This window comes from Protopterus annectens, chromosome 14.part0 (assembly GCF_019279795.1).
Source record: "Protopterus annectens isolate FY-2018-M chromosome 14.part0, PAN1.0, whole genome shotgun sequence".
Classification (NCBI taxonomy): Eukaryota; Metazoa; Chordata; order Ceratodontiformes; family Protopteridae; genus Protopterus; species Protopterus annectens.
This window is the reverse complement of record NC_056748.1, coordinates 594,759,206-594,782,018: the sequence shown is the minus strand read 5'-3', so window position 1 is coordinate 594,782,018 and position 22,813 is coordinate 594,759,206. Positions and strand designations below refer to the sequence as shown.

Below are 22,813 nucleotides of genomic sequence, written 5' to 3'. Positions count from 1 at the left end.
GCATAAGCTGCAGGCAATAACATTGTACACATGTTCATCGTGTTTCACTGTTGCAGTCCTAACCAATGGGTTATCCACCTCCCGCTAGCCCTCGATCGGCCAGAATACCAAAGGTAAGCAAATATGACATTGGCTGTTGGTTGTAAAGGACGTCCGATACAAAAGTAGGCAACCAACGTCACTTCCTCAGTCTTCCTTGCCACGGAGCCCAAAGCATAAGCATTTTTGCATGAATGCTGGTCGGCATTTTGCCTTTTTGGTTTCAGACTACAAAGTTGAAGTCAACTACAGCCAAGTACCCCATTGGGGATCCTTTTTTCTTGCCTTAACGAATGTCAGAAAAAGTCAATAATTGTCTTACCTGTGGAAAGCAGATTCCCCATAGAGATTTTCATTCCTGTTGTATTATTTGTTTAGGTCTTGACCACGACATTCCTAATTGTAACCACTGTGCTTCCTTTAATCCACGTACTATTTGTCATTGGGCTAAGCTTTTAGCTAAGCATTTTGGAGTGTGGCCTAAGTTTGTTGGTATGGCATCCGCTGGTCTTCAGGCTTCAGATATCCCTAAGAAGCGTAAGGATAAGGGCCGCGACAGGCTTCAGAAGGTCAAGCCCTTCATATGATGTTAAGTCTGCCGTCAGTCTTGCGGTAGCCAGTGAGGTGCCTTTGCAGCCCTTGCAGTCCGCGGATTTTCAACCGCAGGCCTCGGTTGAGACCATTTTGGAGTCCCTCAGGCCTCCGGCTTCCATTTTGTCTTCTGACTTTCTGCTTGCTGCCTCTTCAACTGGATCTGGAGCCGCTAAGCTGGCTCCAGTGTCCGAGGCCTCTGATCTTTGTTTGGACAGCACGCTCATACCGAGAACCTCTGCCACTACTTTGGCAGTTGCCAGGCCTCCCGAGTCCTTCAGACTTGCAGATAAATCTTCCAGTCGTAAGCCTGTGTAGAAACGGGCTCCAGTTTCCTCTTGTTCCCCTCATTATTAAATGGTTAAAATGGCTGATGACCTTTTGACTCTAATTAGGGGTTCACAGCCTCCTCCTCCTAAAAGGGGTAGGGATGTCTCTCCTGAGGCTTTGTCTTGTTTAGGTTTTGATGCTTCTAGCATTTCTGTTGATGAAGAGGAAGTTTCTCAGTTCTTTTCTCCTTTTGAGGATTCAGATGCAGAGGAATTATTTCCTTCTGCTTCTCCTCCAGAGGATTTCTCTTTTGGTAATACTTTGAATACTCTCAGGAAGCATTTTAAATGGGAAAGTCAGAATTATCCCCTCCTGCTCCCAGCAAACCTGACCGGTTCTATAGAGTCCCTGATTCTCATTTGTTCTTTTTAGGAATCCACTAGCTGACCCAGAGGTTATTTCTTAAGGGCCTAAAGGAGTTAAGGCTGCTGTTACCAAGAATTCTGTTCCTTCTGACAGGGAATCTAGATAGGTGGGGGTAAAAAAGTTTGTACCTTTGCCACTCTTGCTATTAGGTCTACTAATTGCCTTTTTTATATGTTTAAGTATCAGCAGCAGCACACCTTGGAGGCTATTAAGTCAAAGATTGCAAGTGTGCCTCTTTTGGCAGAGAGTAAGGATATGCAGAATTTGCTAGTCTTGTCAATAAACATTCTTTACATTGTGGTTTTGACATTCTAGAAGTCTCCTGCAGGGCTACAGCTACTGGATCTTTTCTCAAGGGCAGGCTTGGCTCAGGGAGCATCCCCTACCAGCGCCTATCAAGTCTAAGCTTTTAGACATACCTTTGCATAAGGACAGTCTTTTTGGCAGCAAAGCAGAGGAAGTGCTCAAAAAGATGGAAGATAAGGCCAAGTCTATGCAAACAGTTAAAGACTTTCTGCAAGTTCAACCTCCTCATTTCAGCAGGAATTACCCTTCTAAGAGTCGTATGTTTCCTCATACCAGCAGGAAGAACCGCTCTAGGACTAGAGGTTACAAATCTTCTAGGGGGCAGGTGGCTACCCCTCAAAGGTCTAAGCGTAGGCATGCTTCCACTTCCAAGGTGGGCAGTTCTAAGCCTACATCTCAATCCAAACATCCTCAATTACTCTGTCTAACTTCTGCCTGTTCCTGCTTGCCCAGAGAATCCTTTAGGGAAAAGGTTGACCTTTTTTTGCAAATGTCTGGGCCACCATCACAGATGGCAAATGGGTACTCAAAACTGTATCCCTAGGTCACAGGTTTTCTTTCCACACCTTTCCAGTACCCAAAGGATTCCTGGACACTCCTCCAAACCAAAGGACAGAAGTAGAAAAGCAAATGTTGTCTCTGTTACATCTGGGGGCAGTAGAATCAGTTCATGCTCAGCAGGTAGGCCAGGGCTTCTATTCCAGACTTTTTGTAGTTCCAAAAAAAAGAAGGCACCTGGCGTCCTATCCTAGATCTATCCATTCTGAACTCTTTCTTGTTAATTCCAAAATTCAAAATACTCACTCTGCATTAGCTGCTACCAATGTTAGGTAAGGACTCCTGGCTAGTAACTTTGGATCTCACAGAAGCTTATCTGCACATCCCTATCAGGGAAAGTTGCAAGCAATACCTCCGTTTCAGAGTGGGCAAGCAACATTATCAATTCTCTGCGCTGCCCTTTGGCTTATCTACTGCTCCCAAGTTTTCACGAAGTGCCTAGCTCCAGTCATTGTTTTTGCAGACAGAAGAAAATTCAGATTTATCCATACTTGGACGACTGTTTAATTCAAGCAAATTCTCAAGAACCGCTGTTCAAGGATCTGGAATTTGTAAAGGCTCTTCTCTCTTCTCTGGTTTACACACTCAACATGGAAAAATCAAAAATGGTGCCATCCAAGGAGATAACATTTCTGGGAGTGAGTCTGAACACAGCTGCCCAGATAAAATATCTCACCCAGGAGAAGCAGGCAACTCTTTGTTTATTTCAAGGATTTGGAAAGCCTGTCCCAGCTCTCTGCAAGGAAATACCTGCAAGCTCTGGGATACATAGTCTCTTGCATTCTCATGATTCGATATGCAAGACTGCATATGAGGAAATTGCAATGGTACCTCAAGAACCTTTGGTGTCAACACACACAGGACATGGATATGATAATTCCTCTGCTTCCATGCCTGCAGGCAGAGTTTTATGGTGGGCGACAGCCTGTCTACAAAACAAGGGCATGCCTTTTCACCGACCTCCTGCCATTCAAGTTTTTACCACGGACACATCGGACTATGCCTGGGGAGCTCACCTGGATGGCAGATGCATGCAGGGACGTTGTAACACCCAGCAGATGCACCTGCACATAAACCTAAAGGAGTTGATGGCAGTTCAGCAGGCTTTACTAGCTTTCAAGCATTTTTTTCTCCAGGAACTCTGGTTGTCAGGACAAACAACATCACAGTCATGTGGTACATCAACAAACAGGGAGGGACTCATTCTTACCCCTGTGCAGACAGAGCATGATTCTCTGGTCCATAGCAGCATCCTTGGGCCTGCATCTCCTAGCTCAGTTTCTTCCAGGGAGACTCAATGTTTTGGCAGACGTGTTGAGCAGACAGACCCTGGATCCTCACAAGTGGCAACTGAACAGAGCAGTCTTTTACAGCATCATTCAACATTGGGGCACTCCTCAGGTGGATCTTTTCTCCTCCCCAGACAACCACCTTCTACCACTTTTTTGCACCAGACAGCATCACAGCAGAGCCTGGAATGTGGATACTCTGTCCTTTCCTTGGATGCCACTGTCAGTTTATGCCTTCCCTCCTCTTCCCAGAGTATTATTGAAGATCAGGGATGAATGACCAAGGACTATTCTCATAGAATCAGACTGGCCCAGACAGCATTGGTACCCACTGCTTCGCAGTCTATCCCAATTTCCTCCTTGGCATCTTCCTCTGAAGCCAGATCTTTTGGTTGAGGAAGGGGGAACCATTCTGCATCCTCATCTTCTGTCTCTCCATTTGGCAGCTTGGCTCATTGTATGACTCCATCCTTTTCTTCTTCCCTTTCCCAGCAGGTGGTTGATGTGCTGAGGGAGGCCAGCAGGCCTAGCACTAGGAAGTTCTATGCTGACAAATGGGAAAAGTTCTCTCATTGGATGCAGGCTAGAGAGGAATCTTCTTCTCAGCCTACCCTTCCTCTGATCCTGGAATAATTGGCTGATTTGCTTCAGGGTGGTATTTCTTTTTCCTCTATCAAGATCCATGCTTCAGCCATTTCTGCTCATTGTTCTTTTGAGCAACCCATTTTCTCTCATCCCCTGATGAAAATGATGAAAATGTTTCTCAGAGGTGCTTGCAACTTAATACTTCCCAGAAGGGCACCTACTCCAGCCTGGGATCTTAATTCTGTTCTAGAGAATCTCACTCTTCCTCCTTTTGAGCCAGCTGCCACTGCAGATTTAAAGTTTCTCTCTTGGAAGACTGCCTTCCTTTTGGCTATAACTTCAGCAAGGAGGGTTTCGGAACTGCAAGCTTTGATGGCTGTGGAGCCTTTTCTTATTTTCCATGCAGATCGTATCTCTCTGAGAACCAGTCTCTCTTTTATGCCTAAGGTGATTTCTCATCTGACTCTTAATTAGTCCATACACCTTCCTACTTTCTTTTCCTAATCCTCGAAATAGAGGTGAAAGGATTCTACATTCTCTTGATGTGCACAGACAGCTCAGGTTTTACCTAGACAGGACTAAAGACCTTCGGAAATCAGCACAGTTATTGGTCAGTTTTGCTCCTGGAGCTCAGGGCAAAGCTATCTCTAAGCAAACTATTTCTAAGTGGATTGCACATTGTATTACTTTCTGTTATTCCTTTCATGGCAAGGTTCCTCCTCAAGGGGTTAGGACCCACTCCACAGGAGCAGCTTCCACTTCTGCAGCCTTTTTTAAGGGGTGTCCCTACTAAAGTCATTTTAGAGGCTGCCACATGGTCTTCTGTTCACACTTTTACAAAGCGTTATAATTTGCCTTTGTTTTCTAGAGCCAGGGCAAGGTTTGCCACTGCTGTTCTGCAGGGCATTCTCTCCAATCCTTGATTCTGTTGGTGCCTCCTCCCTTTTCTCTGGGCTTTGGTAATCAACCCATTGGTTAGGGCTGCAACAGTGAAACACGATGAACAAAGTACAGTTGTGTACACTTACCATAAATGTAGATGTTCAAGTGTATTCACTGTTGCAGTCCTGGTTTCCCTCCCTCTCCCCCCCCCCCTTTTTTTTTTTTTTTTTTTGGTTCTTTCCTGTTCTTTAATAAGGTACAGGCTAAATCTGGTTTTATTTGCCATAGTTTCTTTTGGCTTAATTCTTGTTGTCTGGGGACTCCTGACTGTTATAGCAAGAAAGACTGAGGAAGTAACGTCTGCTGCCTCCTTTTGTATCGGACGTCCTGACATCCTTTACAACCGACTACAGCCGATGTCATATTTACTTACATTTGGTATTCTGGCCGATCAAGGGCTACCGGGAGGTGGATAACTCATTGGTTAGGACTGCAACAGTGAATACACTCAAACATCTACATGTACACAACTGTACTTTATACCACTTCTAGATCTATAGAATATATTTAATCTTCAGATAACATAGTGTTTGAAATAAAAAAAAAGAAGAATTATATCTATGTACCCAATGTGAAATTTGCCTTTATTTATTTTACATTTGTTTACCGGGATAGTCCGACTGGATAGATGTCCATTTTCAGCGGAGGCCCGGGGAGAAAAGCTCCACATAGCCAAACTTACATAGATTACACAGAGGTTAGCAAACAGTTATAAAAACAAAGTGATTATATACAATGGGTTAGTAGTGTTCCCTAGTAGGGACTCACAATTCTCATGGACAGACAATTAAAAGTAAGAGACATCAGATTGGAAGCAGAGCTTGGTGATGTAGTTGCAAGTTATGATAATTGCAGAATATGCTTTTAGTTTATAATTTAATCAGGGTCTTCTATAAAATCTTTGTTGTCCTTGGTCATCTGAGTTTCTTAAATCAATGTCTTTGTCAGTACTTAATTCTTTTATCCTCTCATTGCATAATGCATCATTTGAATAATAATGATTAAAGCTAAATGTTTTTATTTAAGCATAGGTCCATGTTAAATTTTATACAACTGGAGTAAATATCTTTCATGGACTTGAGCATGTGCAAGAAAGGAGTTCTGGGAAAAAAAATCATGCATACCAACATGTACAACAGAAGAGTTAAAGGATCATATTCTGGGTGCCATGTTACATATGGTCTGTAGTACTTCAGATAACTAACAAATTCTAAGGCAAAACATTGTAACTTGTTCCTTACTATTTCCAGACGTTGTCCATAAGATATGAGTTTACATTCTGAGTGTTTACAGGGGAGCATCTCTGTAATCTGTTTGGAGTTCTTTATTATATGAAACTGTCTTTGCTTTCCTGCAGTGTTGTTGCAATAATTTTGCTCATCAGGTAATAAGTATAGGTGACTGTTATAGGTAGTATCTAGGCTTGCAGTCCAGGGGGCATTGAGAAGCCTAGCTCAAATTCCTACTTACCCCCCAAACAGTGCCTGGTTAAGTGACTTGCTCATAGTCACAGTAGGCAAATGAGAGCTGAGTGAATCAACCCTGTACCACAATAACTACAGCTTACAGCATTAACCCCTCTGTACCACCTGCTAGACCCTGTCAATGTTTATTATAGCATCATTCCCTAAAACCTTATGCTCAACTGGACTACAACCTTAATATCCTGAGTCGTCCTAGCTCTGAGTCTAAATATTCTTATGAAGTTACTACACACTTTGGAATTACCATCCATGGATGATATCCTGTCCTGAAGCAGGTAATGGTAAGAGTACAGCCATAATTTACTTAACAAGCTGCCTCTCTTGTAATGCCTTTTATGTGGGGTACAATGGAGAGAGAGTTGACCCAAAGGATATAAGAGCATCAAAATGATGTAAAAAAGAAAGTTGCTAACAATGCACTTTATAAACATTCCAGTCAATGTGACAACTTTTAAAAGATTTTTGTTTTTTTACTCTAGATAAAATTGATATTTCTCCTAGGGGAGGTGATCAGGAAAACACATTAGAATATAAGGAACCAAGGAGGCAGCTATTATTGAATGCAATTCAACCTCCTGGCATTAATGATGCAGTCTCAATTTCCAGAGTTTTGAGGTCATGGGCAGCCAAGTTGTAAAACAAAAACAAGGTATTTCATCTAGTTTGATTTCAAAAACTAAGCAGGGTCAGCCCTCATTAGTGTTTTGGAGGGGGGGGTAACTGTTTTGAAATATCAGTTCATCATTGTAAGTTTTTTAATATGTATACATTTTTCTTTATCATACACTGTTTTAAAATCACGATTCATTTTAATATTCTAATGAGTTTTTTTATAGATACTTCTGTATTATTATAGTAATTTACCCTCAAGTGGCTGTGTGCATATGTGTATGTATGTGTACACACATATATATATATATATATATATATATACACACACACACACACACATATATATACTTTTTTTTAAGTTTTTAAATATGTGTGCATCTTTAAGAAAGAGAGGTCAACTGTCATGTGATCATTTGAATTTAGAGCACTTGGTGCTGCTTTAACAGGTTCTCATGAAGTCTGCTTCAACTTGTATATGGACAAAAGTGCTTAATCATACATCTCTGATTTAGACTTCAACAAAACAAGAAAAAATTGCATCTCAAATATTAAATACCCATGTAGGAGTATGTGCTATGTCAATACCTCACTGAACTTTTTATTACCATATATAATCATAATCAAAAACATTTGTTTTACTGCCTGAATATTAATTTGGTCAAATAAGACTTTTTTTAAACATTCATTTCTGTTGCATGTAATTAAGTTCATGGTTCCAAACAGTTGAAGCCTATCCCAGCAGGTATTGGTTACAAGATTGTGATTCTCGATATTCTAATAAAGTACATTTACTACTTAACATTATGTGGTCTAGGGGTAACATAACCACAGTAGTTCACCTGCCTGCATGACTTTAAAATTTTGTCAGAAAATAGAGGCCATGGAGAAGATCCACAAAGACACAGGAAAGCTAAAAAAATCAATCCTAATCTGGTAAATGAACTGGTTGACCAAGTACTTAGAGGCAGGAACACTAACTACTGCATCACTAAACCTCTGTATATATAAATATTAGCTGTTAATATCTTAAAAAAATAGAAAAGTGCAAGGTAGTAGCAGTGTTTAGACAAAATAAACTGACTTTCAATAGAATATACAACTGGGTATTTAAAGAATATTTGTTCCTTACATACATAAAACACACACACACACACACACACACACACACACACACACACACACACACACACACACACACACTCACACTCACACACACATTCTTTGTTAGTTATCTTTCCAGATATCATGGACAATACTCAAATCTCAATTTGGCATTAATTAATCCTACATATGCTCATGTGCAATTTCACTAGGCATTTGAAAGTATTCAAAGAGAGGCAGGCTAACAAGTATGGTAGGTGCATGGGCCAGACAAACTGTAGCAAACATGAAAAAGAAAGCCAGCACCTTGGAAGCATGAAGATTTATTATAAGAACCAGACCGGTTTCAGCATATCGCTTTTATCAGTGGTACATCTCAAATAGCTGTAATAACCCTGCAATAAATACTTAATCTAATTGGGTATACATGACATCATTTCCTGTCCAAAACAAAATTATCCTGATACCAAATAGGCACAAAAAACAATGCAGAACACAATAAAAATCAACATGGAATTACTGTTTTATTCCCCTTATGCTTTTCCTTGATATTTTAATATTCTGTTTTTTGTTTTCTGTTTTAAGAACTGTTGTACTCTTGATATCCATCACAGAGTACTAAATCATACCCAATGGTATCCAACTCATGATAGGAAGGGAAAGTACTACAATTTATCATTTAATCCATGTGGGAATAAACCACCCAATTTTACAATCCATTTCCTTTCCTTCATGTTTAATATATTATGACACCCTGTTTTAAAGGCTCTACTGCCTGATATTTTGTCAATGACTGTAAAAGTAAATTTCGCTGTATGATGAATCAGTGAATGTCTATAAAGAGCATTGGTGGCTCTGGCATTCCTAATATCCCCTAGATGTTCTGACATTCGAAATCTAAATTGTCTAGAAGTTTGGCCCACATAGAAAGCTTGACAAGTGCAAGTGGCTAAATATATAACCCAAACTGTTCCACAGTTAGTGAAGCAGTTAATGTTGTACACTTGTCCAGTGTTTTTGCTGGTAAAGGTTTTTGTTTTGAAAACATGTTTGCAGGAAGTGCAATGTCCGCATGGGTAAGAACCAACCAATTTCTCCCCTGTTAGTGTTGTTTGATGATAAATCGCATCCTGATGCATGATTTTTTATAGTGAGAAAAATGGGAACCCAAAGTTTTGCCCCGCCTGTAAGAAAATAGGCATGTGTCCCCCAAAAGGTCATCCAATTGTTCATTGGTCTTCAAAATGTTCCAATGTTTGTCAGTAACATCGACAAGATGTGCTGTATTTCTATCAAATGTGGTGACCATTTGAATTTGAAAGTATATCACTGACCTCTATAAGGAAAATATTTGCAAAATGGTTTTGTCTGTTAGTCCCATTCATAAATACACAAACATAGTTGCATGTGTGACCATAACCTTACTGACAATCAAAAAAAACAAGTTAAAATTGTGTCTGTATTGACTGCAAATAACACAGTAAATAGCACTGAACCTTAGAACTTAATGACAGCACTACAGAAATAGGCCTGCTATCCAGGTGGCATGATATAAAGCCATCCCAGTAGCCTTTAAAAATCCATCACCAACAAATCCTTCCACTGCACCTGCAGTTCCAATAGTAATTGAATTATTTGGTTATCATTTTCAAACTAGGGGAAAAATGGAGGAAGTGTAAACAAAGTGGGGACTGTGACGATAAAAAGGCACACTCATGGGTCACTGGGAGAATTGCAGCATTGGTTGTCCGTGACCATTGTTGTGAAGAAAAGAAGAGTTATGAGAAGATCTCAAACCCTACTTTGGCCAGGAACAGAGCAAGAACAAATGGTCTTGACTGCAAGACTGGAATTATTTCTACTGATCTGCTGACCTCAAAATTAATGGTTTATTTAAAAAAGTCCAAAATAATTTTATATCACATGTGTAATTATGTAATACTTTGAAGCAATAATAGCAAATTCATGAAACACCCTTATCCCAAAACATGGAGATCTGGGGTATACATGACAGAAAATACCTGATAATTTCATGCAACATATATTTTTCACATAAGTTGCCTACAAAGACAGGTTCCATTTCTTTGTCAACCTTGAAGAACATAAACAAGATACTGGAAAATAAATGAATGCAGGTGTGAATGTTTTTATGAAGTAAACTACCTGTTTGGATACAAGTGGAAATATTTCTATCACAGAAACATCATCAGATAATGTCCTAGATACTCACTCCATAAAGGAAATACAATTGCCAGCAGATGAGTGGGAAGACACAAATGATCTCTAATCTTACACAAATAAATTTACATATAACTAGTGCTTTACCATCTCTTCTACTCTTTTCGAAATAATGATTTCATAAATTATTGGCAGGAATGTTTGGTATCCCTCGTAACCACCCACTAACTGCAAGTCTTAGAAAACTAAATCTAATGTACATGAATATTTTACTAAATTACCCAATACCTTAATAAATGCACAACTCACAAAAGTTTAGCAAAGCTTTATTTAACAAATTACATCAGATGAAGGAATAAGATGAAGTGCACGTTATACCTGTCAAGGTACATTGTAACAGACTGTAGACGGGATATGTAAGGCGAGGTAAGACTTAATTCCAGGTCAGCAGAAAGCCTAATATTCCAGGTGTTTTTGTCTGCCAATCGGCACTTTCCTGCCCACACCTGAACAAACCAACTAGGTGTCTTAATCCCCCATTATTATAGAAGTCCTGATGTTTTTCACAGTATTAACAGTGTGCCACTAATAAAACCTGTCCACTAAATGCATATTTAATCTGGCACCAGTAGACAAAAAGGCTGGGCAAATAACTGGCCCAATGTAAACAGCAAGCTTCTGTTGTGACCACTTTATATTCTAAAGTCATGACTTTTTTGGGGGTGTATGTCATCTATGCTGACAATGGACAATTTCTTTTGCATTACTATCAGTTGTGCCTACCTTTTTGCATGCTTAAAATGCCTAGGGCACCAAAATAAATACAATATGCTGTTTAAAGGACTGAAGACTGCATTCAGCAAAATATCACTTTTTCCTGGCAATGTATATTCTTTAGTGCAATAGCGGGCTATAAATCTGACATTATTCATAATGAAATTACTCTCAGCTAAACTATACTGGAAAAGATTACTTGGCTTCAACAAACATGACTTTTAATTAAATTGATTGCAGTGAAGTACAGTATGGCAGATTCTATTAATATATCTATAGATGCAGATATCACTTTTTTTCTTTGATCCCAGCCTTTACAGACACAAAAAATGTAAGAAAAAAAGCTAACATAACTTAAGCAGATTAAAAAAAAATTATCAGTTTTCCCCAAATTCACTTACCTCATTGAACATGATTTAAGTGTGCACTGAATAAGTATTTAAATGCAAAATCACTGTTGAAATTTTGAGTTGTATAAGCCTTTACTTACTCCTCTTTCCAACAGCATATCCCTGAAGTGAGTAATCCGGACTTCTAAAGGAAGCATGGTCTGCTGTTGGTTTTCTTTAATACTTTTTTCTAGTGTGTCCTTCTCTTCATTTTTTTCCAGGGCATCAGTTCTGTTAACAAAAAAAAAAAAATCATCCATTAAAAACAGCATTACTCTGTACTGCAGAAAGTTTATTAATATGACATAAAAATAGCGGTCATGGCATTGTACCCTTTAATATGCAAGCTGATATGCAAGCCTATAGCTAGGATGAGTTAATAAATAATTATGGAAATGGATACAAAACACATTTGCCATTTTTATTTTGGAATATTACTTTTGTCAAAAAAGCAATATATTGACTGATGTTCTATTCTAGAGTTTGTATTATAAGAGTTCTTTCACTTATCAATGATTCAATTACAAACATGCACACCTTGGACATGTGGCAGAAATGAAATGTTAACATCCACTTACAAGTGACATAGACAAAGCCAAGCCACTTAACCTGGAATAAAAGGATGCTAAGGAATATTAGCTTTTCATATTTAGTGGTGGGTTTTTCCTCTGTGGGCATGGTTAGGATTCAAAACTTTGTAATAATGCTTGGTAATAAGGGTAGATGAGCACTGACACTTTTTCTAAACTAGTCACATCTACTTAGGGATCTTTGAATAGCCATGAATAACTGCATAGGTAGTAAGATGAATTAAGTTGCAAGTTTAGCAACCATCCTTCACTCATTTCACAATTCCCTATGTCAATTTAATTTTATGGTCTATTTTGCTGTTTTTTTACAAGATGGCATGATCTCTGAGTTAATATTTACAATGCATGGACAGCCACCTGCTTGCGAAAGACTTTTGACTGGATTCTTAATTGTTTTATGGTCACTCCTTTTGGCTATGAGCTGCTGTTAGATGCATTCAAGCAGTTTAATCTTGCAACATCATAATTGAGTCTAGATATCCAACTTACTTAACATTTACAATAGACATTTTCTCTGCTATCCAGTTCATGGGCATCAAACTAAAGACATATTTTCTATGCTATCATTTTGATGGTGCATTCTGCATCTCACAACCAAGACAACTACCACATTGTGCAGTAATAATCTGTTGTATTCCCTAAGAGCTGGAGCAGTCTCTCAGAGGGCTTTCATTTTGAAGATCCACTGTTCTTGGTAGCCTACTATAGTGCAGTCACTCAAAATGCATGAAAACAAGGGATATGTAGTGTCCACGTAAGCAACAATTTAGTGAACCCTGCTTGAACCAACACACTTTAATACATAATGAGATTCCATAATATTCAGCATTACAACTTATTAGATATGCAGGTATAGATCCAAAGATTCAAAAAACTGTCATTTAGGAAATACAAGTGCAACCTACATGAAATTTCGGGTGTTAGTGTGTCATTAGAGTACAGAAGCAAAGTTAGTATAAAAAGAATAAGACAATGTAAACAAAACTCGATACTTATGTATTATCGCAACCACATAAGTACCAATTGAAACTACAAGGCATACCATTAGGCGAATTAACTGTCAGAATTCCACAAATGTTAAGCATCCCATAGGAAAGTTATGGTTGTGTCCCACATTAGACAAAATCTGCATGCTGTAAAAAGCAACTGACACCAGTAGAATTAAAACAAAAGGTTTATAATCATTAAATCCGGTAAGGTCTCCTTAAGCTGCTGTAAAACATGTACAGACTTGTTTTGACAATAACAGGGGTTGCTTTCGCATGTTTCCTGAAGGATATGAACTCTGACATAAAATGTTATTTACTGACTTCACTGCTCAGTACTTTATCAGAACCCCCCCCCCCCGCTGTTTACTGCCCTGCTGACACCGCCTGTTAACTGTTTATGAATTTAAAAGCTGACAAACATGTTGACATTTTCCCATAAGTGCAACTACATGGAGCACATAAAACCCCACGCAGTACACAAAATTATGATCATCTCATTGATCAAACCCTGAAATTATGTGCTAGTGACATTGATGGTAACATTGTCTTCTCCAGATTTGTGGGCCATCCATTTGTCAAGCAGAAAATAAGGTGAGTACAATCTATGAACCGATCACTTGGAAAAGAGCCACTTGTCCTGCTTGGAATGTGGTTGCATTAGATGGAATGTGGTTGCGATAATATGGAAGTACCCAAAACTCTTCTAATGACTAATACGGACAAAAAATTCTCATAACCTAATTTCTAGTCAGGCTAAACTACCCATAGATATGAACAAATTATACTGTACACAGAAAAAGAGAAGAAAAGGCACCCAGTTAATATTGCACATGAGGAATTATATCAATTGCACTTTTAAGAGAAAGATATTGCATTTCAGTAAGAACATATAAACTATAGTGAATGAAATAATGCATCACTTTCACTGAAATATTACTAGTGAGATCACATCTGGAGGTTGGAGATGTCAAAGTTGATATCAGAGTTTGAGCCTCATTACTGTTGGTCAGAAGCTCTTTAAGAGCCTGGAGGTCCTACAGTGGAAGCTGAGATACCTCTTGCCAGATGAAAGTCTAGCAAACCAGCCAAATGCTGGATGTGATATGTTGCTAAGTATTTTATAAGCCCTCTTTATGCTTCTTGTTCTAAAAAGTTCTTGCATGGTTGGAAGGTTTGTGCCCGTTACCTTCTCCACAATCCTCACCAGTCTCTGAAGCTGCTGCTTCTCTGCCGTAATGCTGTTTTCATACCTTCTCCACAATCCTCACCACTCTCTGAAGCTGCTGCTTCTCTGCCATAGTGCTGTTTTCATACCTTCTCCACAATCCTCACCACTCTCTGAAGCTGCTGCTTCTCTGCCGTAATGCTGTTTTCATACCTTCTCCACAACCCTCACCACTCTCTGAAGCTGCTGCTTCTCTGCCGTAGTGCTGTTTTCATACCTTCTCCACAATCCTCACCACTCTCTGAAGCTGCTGCTTCTCTGCCGTAATGCTGTTTTCATACCTTCTCCACAATCCTCACCAATCTCTGAAGCTGCTGCTTCTCTGCAGTAATGCTGTTTTCATACCTTCTCCACAATCCTCACCACTCTCTGAAGCTGCTGCTTCTCTGCTGTAATGCTGTTTTCATACCTTCTCCACAATCCTCACCACTCTCTGAAGCTGCTGCTTCTCTGCCGTAATGCTGTTTTCATACCTTCTCCACAATCCTCACCACTCTCTGAAGCTGCTGCTTCTCTGCTGTAATGCTGTTTTCATACCTTCTCCACAATCCTCACCACTCTCTGAAGCTGCTGCTTCTCTGCCATAGTGCTGTTTTCATACCTTCTCCACAATCCTCACCACTCTCTGAAGCTGCTGCTTCTCTACCGTAGTGCTGTTTTAATACCTTCTCCAGTATCCTCACCAGTCTCTGAAGCTGCTGCTTCTCTGCCATAGTACTGTTTTAATACCTTCTCCACAACCCTCACCACTCTCTGAAGCTGCTGCTTCTCTGCCGTAGTGCTGTTTTCATACCTTCTCCACAATCCTCACCACTCTCTGAAGCTGCTGCTTCTCTGCCATAGTACTGTTTTCATACCTTCTCCACAATCCTCACCACTCTCTGAAGCTGCTGCTTCTCTGCCGTAGTGCTGTTTTAATACCTTCTCCACAATCCTCACCACTCTCTGAAGCTGCTGCTTCTCTGCCGTAATGCTGTTTTCATACCTTCTCCACAATCCTCACCACTCTCTGAAGCTGCTGCTTCTCTGCCATAATGCTGTTTTCATACCTTCTCCACAATCCTCACCACTCTCTGAAGCTGCTGCTTCTCTGCCGTAGTGCTGTTTTCATACCTTCTCCACAATCCTCACCACTCTCTGAAGCTGCTGCTTCTCTGCCATAGTACTGTTTTCATACCTTCTCCACAATCCTCACCACTCTCTGAAGCTGCTGCTTCTCTGCCGTAGTGCTGTTTTCATACCTTCTCCACAATCCTCACCACTCTCTGAAGCTGCTGCTTCTCTGCCGTAATGCTGTTTTCATACCTTCTCCACAATCCTCACCACTCTCTGAAGCTGCTGCTTCTCTGCCATAGTGCTGTTTTCATACCTTCTCCACAATCCTCACCACTCTCTGAAGCTGCTGCTTCTCTGCCATAGTACTGTTTTCATACCTTCTCCACAATCCTCACCACTCTCTGAAGCTGCTGCTTCTCTGCCGTAATGCTGTTTTCATACCTTCTCCACAATCCTCACCACTCTCTGAAGCTGCTGCTTCTCTGCCATAGTACTGTTTTCATACCTTCTCCACAATCCTCACCACTCTCTGAAGCTGCTGCTTCTCTGCCGTAGTGCTGTTTTAATACCTTCTCCACAATCCTCACCACTCTCTGAAGCTGCTGCTTCTCTGCCATAGTACTGTTTTCATACCTTCTCCACAATCCTCACCACTCTCTGAAGCTGCTGCTTCTCTGCCGTAGTGCTGTTTTAATACCTTCTCCACAATCCTCACCACTCTCTGAAGCTGCTGCTTCTCTGCCGTAATGCTGTTTTCATACCTTCTCCACAATCCTCACCACTCTCTGAAGCTGCTGCTTCTCTGCCATAGTACTGTTTTCATACCTTCTCCACAATCCTCACCACTCTCTGAAGCTGCTGCTTCTCTGCCGTAGTGCTGTTTTAATACCTTCTCCACAATCCTCACCACTCTCTGAAGCTGCTGCTTCTCTGCCATAGTGCTGTTTTAATACCTTCTCCACAATCCTCACCACTCTCTGAAGCTGCTGCTTCTCTGCCATAGTACTGTTTTCATACCTTCTCCACAATCCTCACCACTCTCTGAAGCTGCTGCTTCTCTGCCGTAGTGCTGTTTTAATACCTTCTCCACAATCCTCACCACTCTCTGAAGCTGCTGCTTCTCTGCCATAGTACTGTTTTCATACCTTCTCCACAATCCTCACCAATCTCTGAAGCTGCTGCTTCTCTGCCGTAGTGCTGTTTTAATACCTTCTCCACAATCCTCACCACTCTCTGAAGCTGCTGCTTCTCTGCCGTAGTGCTGTTTTCATACCTTCTCCACAACCCTCACCACTCTCTGAAGCTGCTGCTTCTCTGCCGTAATGCTGTTTTCATACCTTTTCCACAATTCTCACCACTCTCTGAAGCTGCTGCTTCTCTGCCGTAGTGCTGTTTTAATACCTTCTCCACAATCCTCACCACTCTCTGAAGCTGCTGCTTCTCTGCTGTAGTGCTGTTTTAATACGTTCTCCACAATCCTCACCACTCTCTGAAGCTGCTGCTTCTCTGCTGTAATGCTGTTTTCATACCTTCTCCACAATCCTCACCACTCTCTGAAGCTGCTGCTTCTCTGCCATAGTGCTGTTTTCATACCTTCTCCACAACCCTCACCACTCTCTGAAGCTGCTGCTTCTCTGCCATAGTACTGTTTTCATACCGTCTTCACAACCCTCACCACTCTCTGAAGCTGCTGCTTCTCTGCCGTAGTGCTGTTTTCATACCTTCTCCACAACCCTCACCACTCTCTGAAGCTGCTGCTTCTCTGCTGTAGTGCTGTTTTCATACCTTCTCCACAATCCTCACCACTCTCTGAAGCTGCTGCTTCTCTGCCGTAGTGCTGTTTTCATACCTTCTCCACAACCCTCACCACTCTCTGAAGCTGCTGCTTTTCTGCCGTAATGCTGTTTTCATACCTTCTCCACAATCCTCACCACTCTCTGAAGCTGCTGCTTCTCTGCCATAGTACTGTTTTCATACCTTCTCCACAATCCTCACCACTCTCTGAAGCTGCTGCTTCTCTGCCGTAGTGCTGTTTTCATACCTTCTCCACAATCCTCACCACTCTCTGAAGCTGCTGCTTTTCTGCCAAAGTACTGTTTTCATACCTTCTCCACAATCCTCACCACTCTCTGAAGCTGCTGCTTCTGTGCCGTAATGCTGTTTTCATACCTTCTCCACAATCCTCACCACTCTCTGAAGCTGCTGCTCCTCTGCCGTAGTGCTGTTTACATAACGTCTCCACAATCCTCACCACTCTCTGAAGCTGCTGCTTCTCTGCCGTAATGCTGTTTTCATACCTTCTCCACAATCCTCACCACTCTCTAAAGCTGCTGCTTCTCTACCGTAGTGCTGTTTTTATACCTTCTCTACAATCCTCACCACTCTCTGAAGCTGCTGCTTCTCTGCCGTAGTGCTGTTTTCATAACGTCTCCACAACCCTCACCACTCTCTGAAGCTGCTGCTTCTCTGCCATAGTACTGTTGTCATACCTTCTCCACAATCCTCACCAATCTCTGAAGCTTCTGCTTCTCTGCCATAGTGCTGTTTTCATACCTTCTCCACAATCCTCACCACTCTCTGAAGCTGCTGCTTCTCTGCCGTAATGCTGTTTTCTTACCACGCAGTAAAGTTGCAGGTGAGAATACTTTCAATAGCTCCTTTATAGAAAGTGGATAGAACATTCAGAGGAAGATTTGCTCTTTTGAGCCTTCTAAGAAAATGCAGGTGTTGGTGAGTTTTATTAATTATCTGACCTATGTTCATGGACTAAGAGAGGAGTTCTGAGGTGTGTACCCCCAAGAACTTTGCAGATTGTACTCTCTCTGCCCCCTCACTGTTGATCTCAAGTGGCGACTGAATGGCTGACCTGCACTTTTTTGTAACCCGTTTTGTAACCTGTACTTGTTAATATGAATCTCACAGGAAAGTTGGCTGCATGATGAATACATGGGCAGTGCAGATGTACACCAGACTGATAAAATTACTAGATAAAAATGTGGTGCTCCACATACTATCAAGGATACTTCAGACATCAATCTAAAATGCAAACCCCTGGCTCTTGCTTTCCAAGCTGGCATCTAGTGAGAGAAACTTTTGTGCAGAGGAACAATGCAACAAGTCACAAGTGACGATGATTACTTAGTAGGTGCATGACTAGAGTGTATAACACTTATTATTATCAACCTAGTCTCATAATGTATTGTCTTTAAGTAACTGGACAGTGGCAATATCATTCTATTAACCTCATGTGTAATAAAAAGGGATAGATTTTGCCAGATTGTTGTAGAGAAGTTAATACTGTTGGCATTAATTGGCAAAGGCTGTTTGACTGTGTATGCCTCTTTGTGTATTTTGGAATCCTAACCTAAGATTACATATAGTAAGGGAGACAACCTTAAAATATATTTGATAGAAATTACCAAGTAGTAAAAAGGGGAACTTACAGTTCCAAAATGATATGTGACTTCTGTAACTTATGTAAATTCATACATGAAGGTCAGTATGCCAAGGTAGAGGGATATGAAAAGACTTTAATGTGTCCAGAATTTGCAATTGTACTACTAAAATGGTTATATAACTAGCATCCTGCACCTCCTGCCCTGCATTTTATAAAGGGAAAACTATCTGAACCCTAAAAGAGCATATATATGAGCATACTTATGACATTAAAAAAAGAAAACGTTCTAATGTTTTGTATAAACACACCCTTGAATGCTCCAACTACAAAAGGTTTTATTTTCTTTATTATTGATAGACTGCTTGCATCTGACAGGGGAGGAAAAAGCAAATTAATGCTAGAGCAAAAAGAACTGTTTTGGCAATTTAGATTATATGCTATGAACATAATGGGATTAAACACTGTCTTTAAACTGCATTCTTAAACAGATAGCGGAAACATTAACTTAATGATTTTTGAAATGAATTAAATATGCTTTTTGAGGTTTTATATTATATTCCTCGTTTATTATTCACAACAATTCATGCACACTTTTATATGAGTATTTTGTAGAGTTTATGTAAGTGTTGTCTTACCAACAACTGGTTTCATAATCAGATTGGCTGCATTTAATTGAATGCTGAATATAAGAACAGCCCTGATTGTATTTTATCTCTGAAGATGCCTTCAGGTAGAAGTCGAAAGTGCTTAGATCGTATTAAGTAAAGGTTTTGCTGATTTTATTGGGGTCTTTTGATTTTCTGCTGTATTTGTCACATTGGCTAAGGGTCATATTTCTCTACGTTTCATACATTAGCTGTCCATCTTGTGCTGAGAAGCAATTAGAATAGCCAGATTAGTGTCTGAAGATGTTTCTTAGAAAACTTAAGGACATTATTTCTTATAAGAGGGGCAGGATGGTGCCTGGGATGGCAGTGTGCTAAATTAAATTAGTGACAATAGACAGGAAGTTTTTAAACCTATTATGTTGACTACTTTTGTTGCTTTAGTTAGTAAGTTGGATAATAGACAAGCATGAATCAGAATATGTTAAATATTTTCCAGTTACCTGTAGTATAGATGGAGACCACATTACAAGTTTGTTGAAAGATAACTGCAAAGTGTTCCATGGATACCCTGACATCAAACACTATCAGGGTGCAAGGCAAAGAGTGAAATATAAAAAAAAGATAGTCATCAGACACCATTCCTCATGAATGCCTGTAGCAGTCTGCCCAACATTCAGTAGAACATGAAAGGCAAATGAAAGGAATACTTCAGCAGCTTCTGACAAAAAAAAAGAAAAAAAATCTGAATTGCCCCAAGCACAGTTTAAAAGGAAGAAAGAACCACCCACCCCATAAGTAAGAAGAGCACTAAGGAAAATTAAGTCAGGGAAATCAATAGGCTTGGATGAAGCCACAGGAGATATGATTATGATTTTAGGTAAGTTAAGGAAAAAGTGGCTCATGAGGGTAATCACTGTGGTATGAAGAGAGGTATATATCACACGGCTGGAGAACCAAGCACTTTAGTCCCATTGTAGAAGAAAAAAGGAATATTCACAACTATAGGGCAGTACAGTGGTATCAGACTCCCGTGAATCTGCACAAAAGTCCTAAAAATTATACTTGATAAAGAAATATCCAGGATAATTAAAAGTAAGATTTGAGATCACCAATTCATATTTTGATTATGATTCAAGAGAACTGTCATAACGTTTACAATTAAGTAGATAGTGGAGAAGAAACCTGAAAATGAAGTAATCCAACTGGGTATTCTAGACCTGGACAAGGGCACATGAAAGATGATTTCTGCTGTCTGGTGTTTGTTCTCAGTCCAGATACATTGGTAGAATTAATGCACTTTATGAACAAGTATCCACTAACACAAGTACAAACAGTGTTTGGAATGACAAAGGGGTTTCCAGTGGGAGTGCATCACGGATCAGCATTAAGGCCATTGCTAGTCATACTGGTGATATGAATACATTGATACAGGTCATAGAGGATAGATCAACAAAGCTACTGAATGTCCCTACAAGTAACTCCAAAAGAAGAACTAGAGCAAATAGATAAGGCTATTGTCATGATAGCAGATGGGGGCAATCAGAAGAAGCTGAAAATTGAGATTTATAGGAAAATAGTGGCATAATCTTAACAGTTTGTAATATTTCCATGGGGTGGTTGAAGAGAAAGGAAGTCTGAGTGAGGAGTTCACAGCCAGAATCTGCTGTAGCCAACTGGCATAAAGTCTTGGAGATAGAGACATCACAAAAGAAGCTGGCAAATAAGGTGTGTAAAACAATGGTGGGATCAATGCCTCTGTGTAGCTCAGATAGGGTTGTTCTTCCGTCAATTGTCTGCGATAAGACTGTCCCTTGTCCAACTTGCAATGTATCAAAATACACTGTTAAAAGCCAGCTGACATCTGAAGAGGCTAAAATAGACTATTCTCTGCTGGTGAAAGGTATTCTTACTGACTGTTGTTCAATTAACCTGAAGGAGTGTCTTTTATCAACTCTGTTAGGGGTAGGTATTGAGAAAAATAGGGTGATCATTTTCAGTAGTACCATGCTCACTCCAAGAATGCCCTCGCTTCACTTTATAAGCCATTTTCTCACAGCTTCAAGTTTTTTTTTCTTTAGGATCCGGCAATCCCCAGCCAATGACATAGCCTAGATATTTTACTTTTGTCCCAGTCCGCTTCAATAAACACACATCACACTGAATGACATTTGACGACCTTTATTAAACTTTCATAACATAGTTTTGATAACCAACATTTATCACAATTGAACATAGTATAGTTGCTTTTAATCACAGAATAAACTTCCATGTAATGTCAATCAGGACAGCGTGACCTACTCATCCTGACAAAATGAGCAGCGTCCATACATCTGCTCACTTTACTTATGAAGCAGCGTCCAAGAACTCTCTTCATATCCCATTTACTGAATTACCCATTCAACCAAACAATTCAGGATGATGTGACCTTATGCATCCTGACCCAGTAAGCAGTGTCCATACCTCTACATGCTTAATTTACTTATGAAGCAGCGTCCCCAATTCACTTCTTACACCATTTATAGAATTACTTTTCAACCAAATAAGCGGCATCCTTGCCTCCACTTGCTGATTTATTTAGCAGGCAGCCTCCAGCTGCTCGCTTTTGCTTTCCCAAATCCTTGAAATGAACATCCAAACACCAAAGGGGGAACAGAAGAGGACAAGCCTGTCTCTCTTCTCCACCACACAAGCCTGACCAGGCTGTTCCTCTCTCTCCTACAAAAATTTTCCAACAACTACCTCCCATAAAAGGAGGGGTTAAGCTAAACATCATTCGGTGTACCCATCATCTGTAAACCAAATTATATCCCTGTCATCAACCCCAAAGCCCTAACATATCAGTACTGAAACGTGCCTTGATGAACCTAAATAAAATAGGATTGCCTGTAGCCCCCTGTACCACACCAGGACATCCACTCCAACAGAATACATTCCCTTTCACTCTGCTTCCATAGGTTCATAGGTAGGTACTAGGCTATTGGCCCAAGGGCCTATATAAGCCTAGCCAAAAAGGTACCCTGGCTTTCTCCACCCAGGAAAATTATTTTCCTGTGCCACTGTCAAGCAGTGCCACTGAAGTGATCCCCGGAGATGAATTTCCTATTTCTCATCCAATCATCAAGATTTTTCTTGAGTGCTAATGAGGAGCTTTGTTTGATATAGATAGGTAGTTTGTTCCAGAGTATGGGAAGTCTCTGGGACAGGAATCTATCCCTCCAGCATGTTCCATTTATTGTGGTGATAATGTTTAGGTCCCTAAAACGTGTAGCTTGAAGGGATAGGGATTTCTTTAAGTAGAGCATGTCCAACAGCCCGTCAAGCAACTAACCATTGCTCCCTCTGTAAACTGTGCTATGTGGCCTCATTGCACCACTCTGGTGACCAGGATCTCTTTTGCGGCCAGT

At 40.3% G+C, this 22,813-nt stretch overlaps 1 protein-coding gene across 1 annotated transcript in view; it reads right to left on the bottom strand.

The window, feature by feature from the left end:
• Positions 1-22,813, bottom strand: part of TCERG1L (transcription elongation regulator 1 like) — a 2,969,407-nt gene that overhangs the window by 716,760 nt on the left and 2,229,834 nt on the right. The window contains exon 11 of the mRNA XM_044056336.1: positions 11,646-11,775. Within this exon, the coding sequence (XP_043912271.1) occupies positions 11,646-11,775 (130 nt within the window). The remainder of the gene's footprint in view (positions 1-11,645; positions 11,776-22,813) is intronic.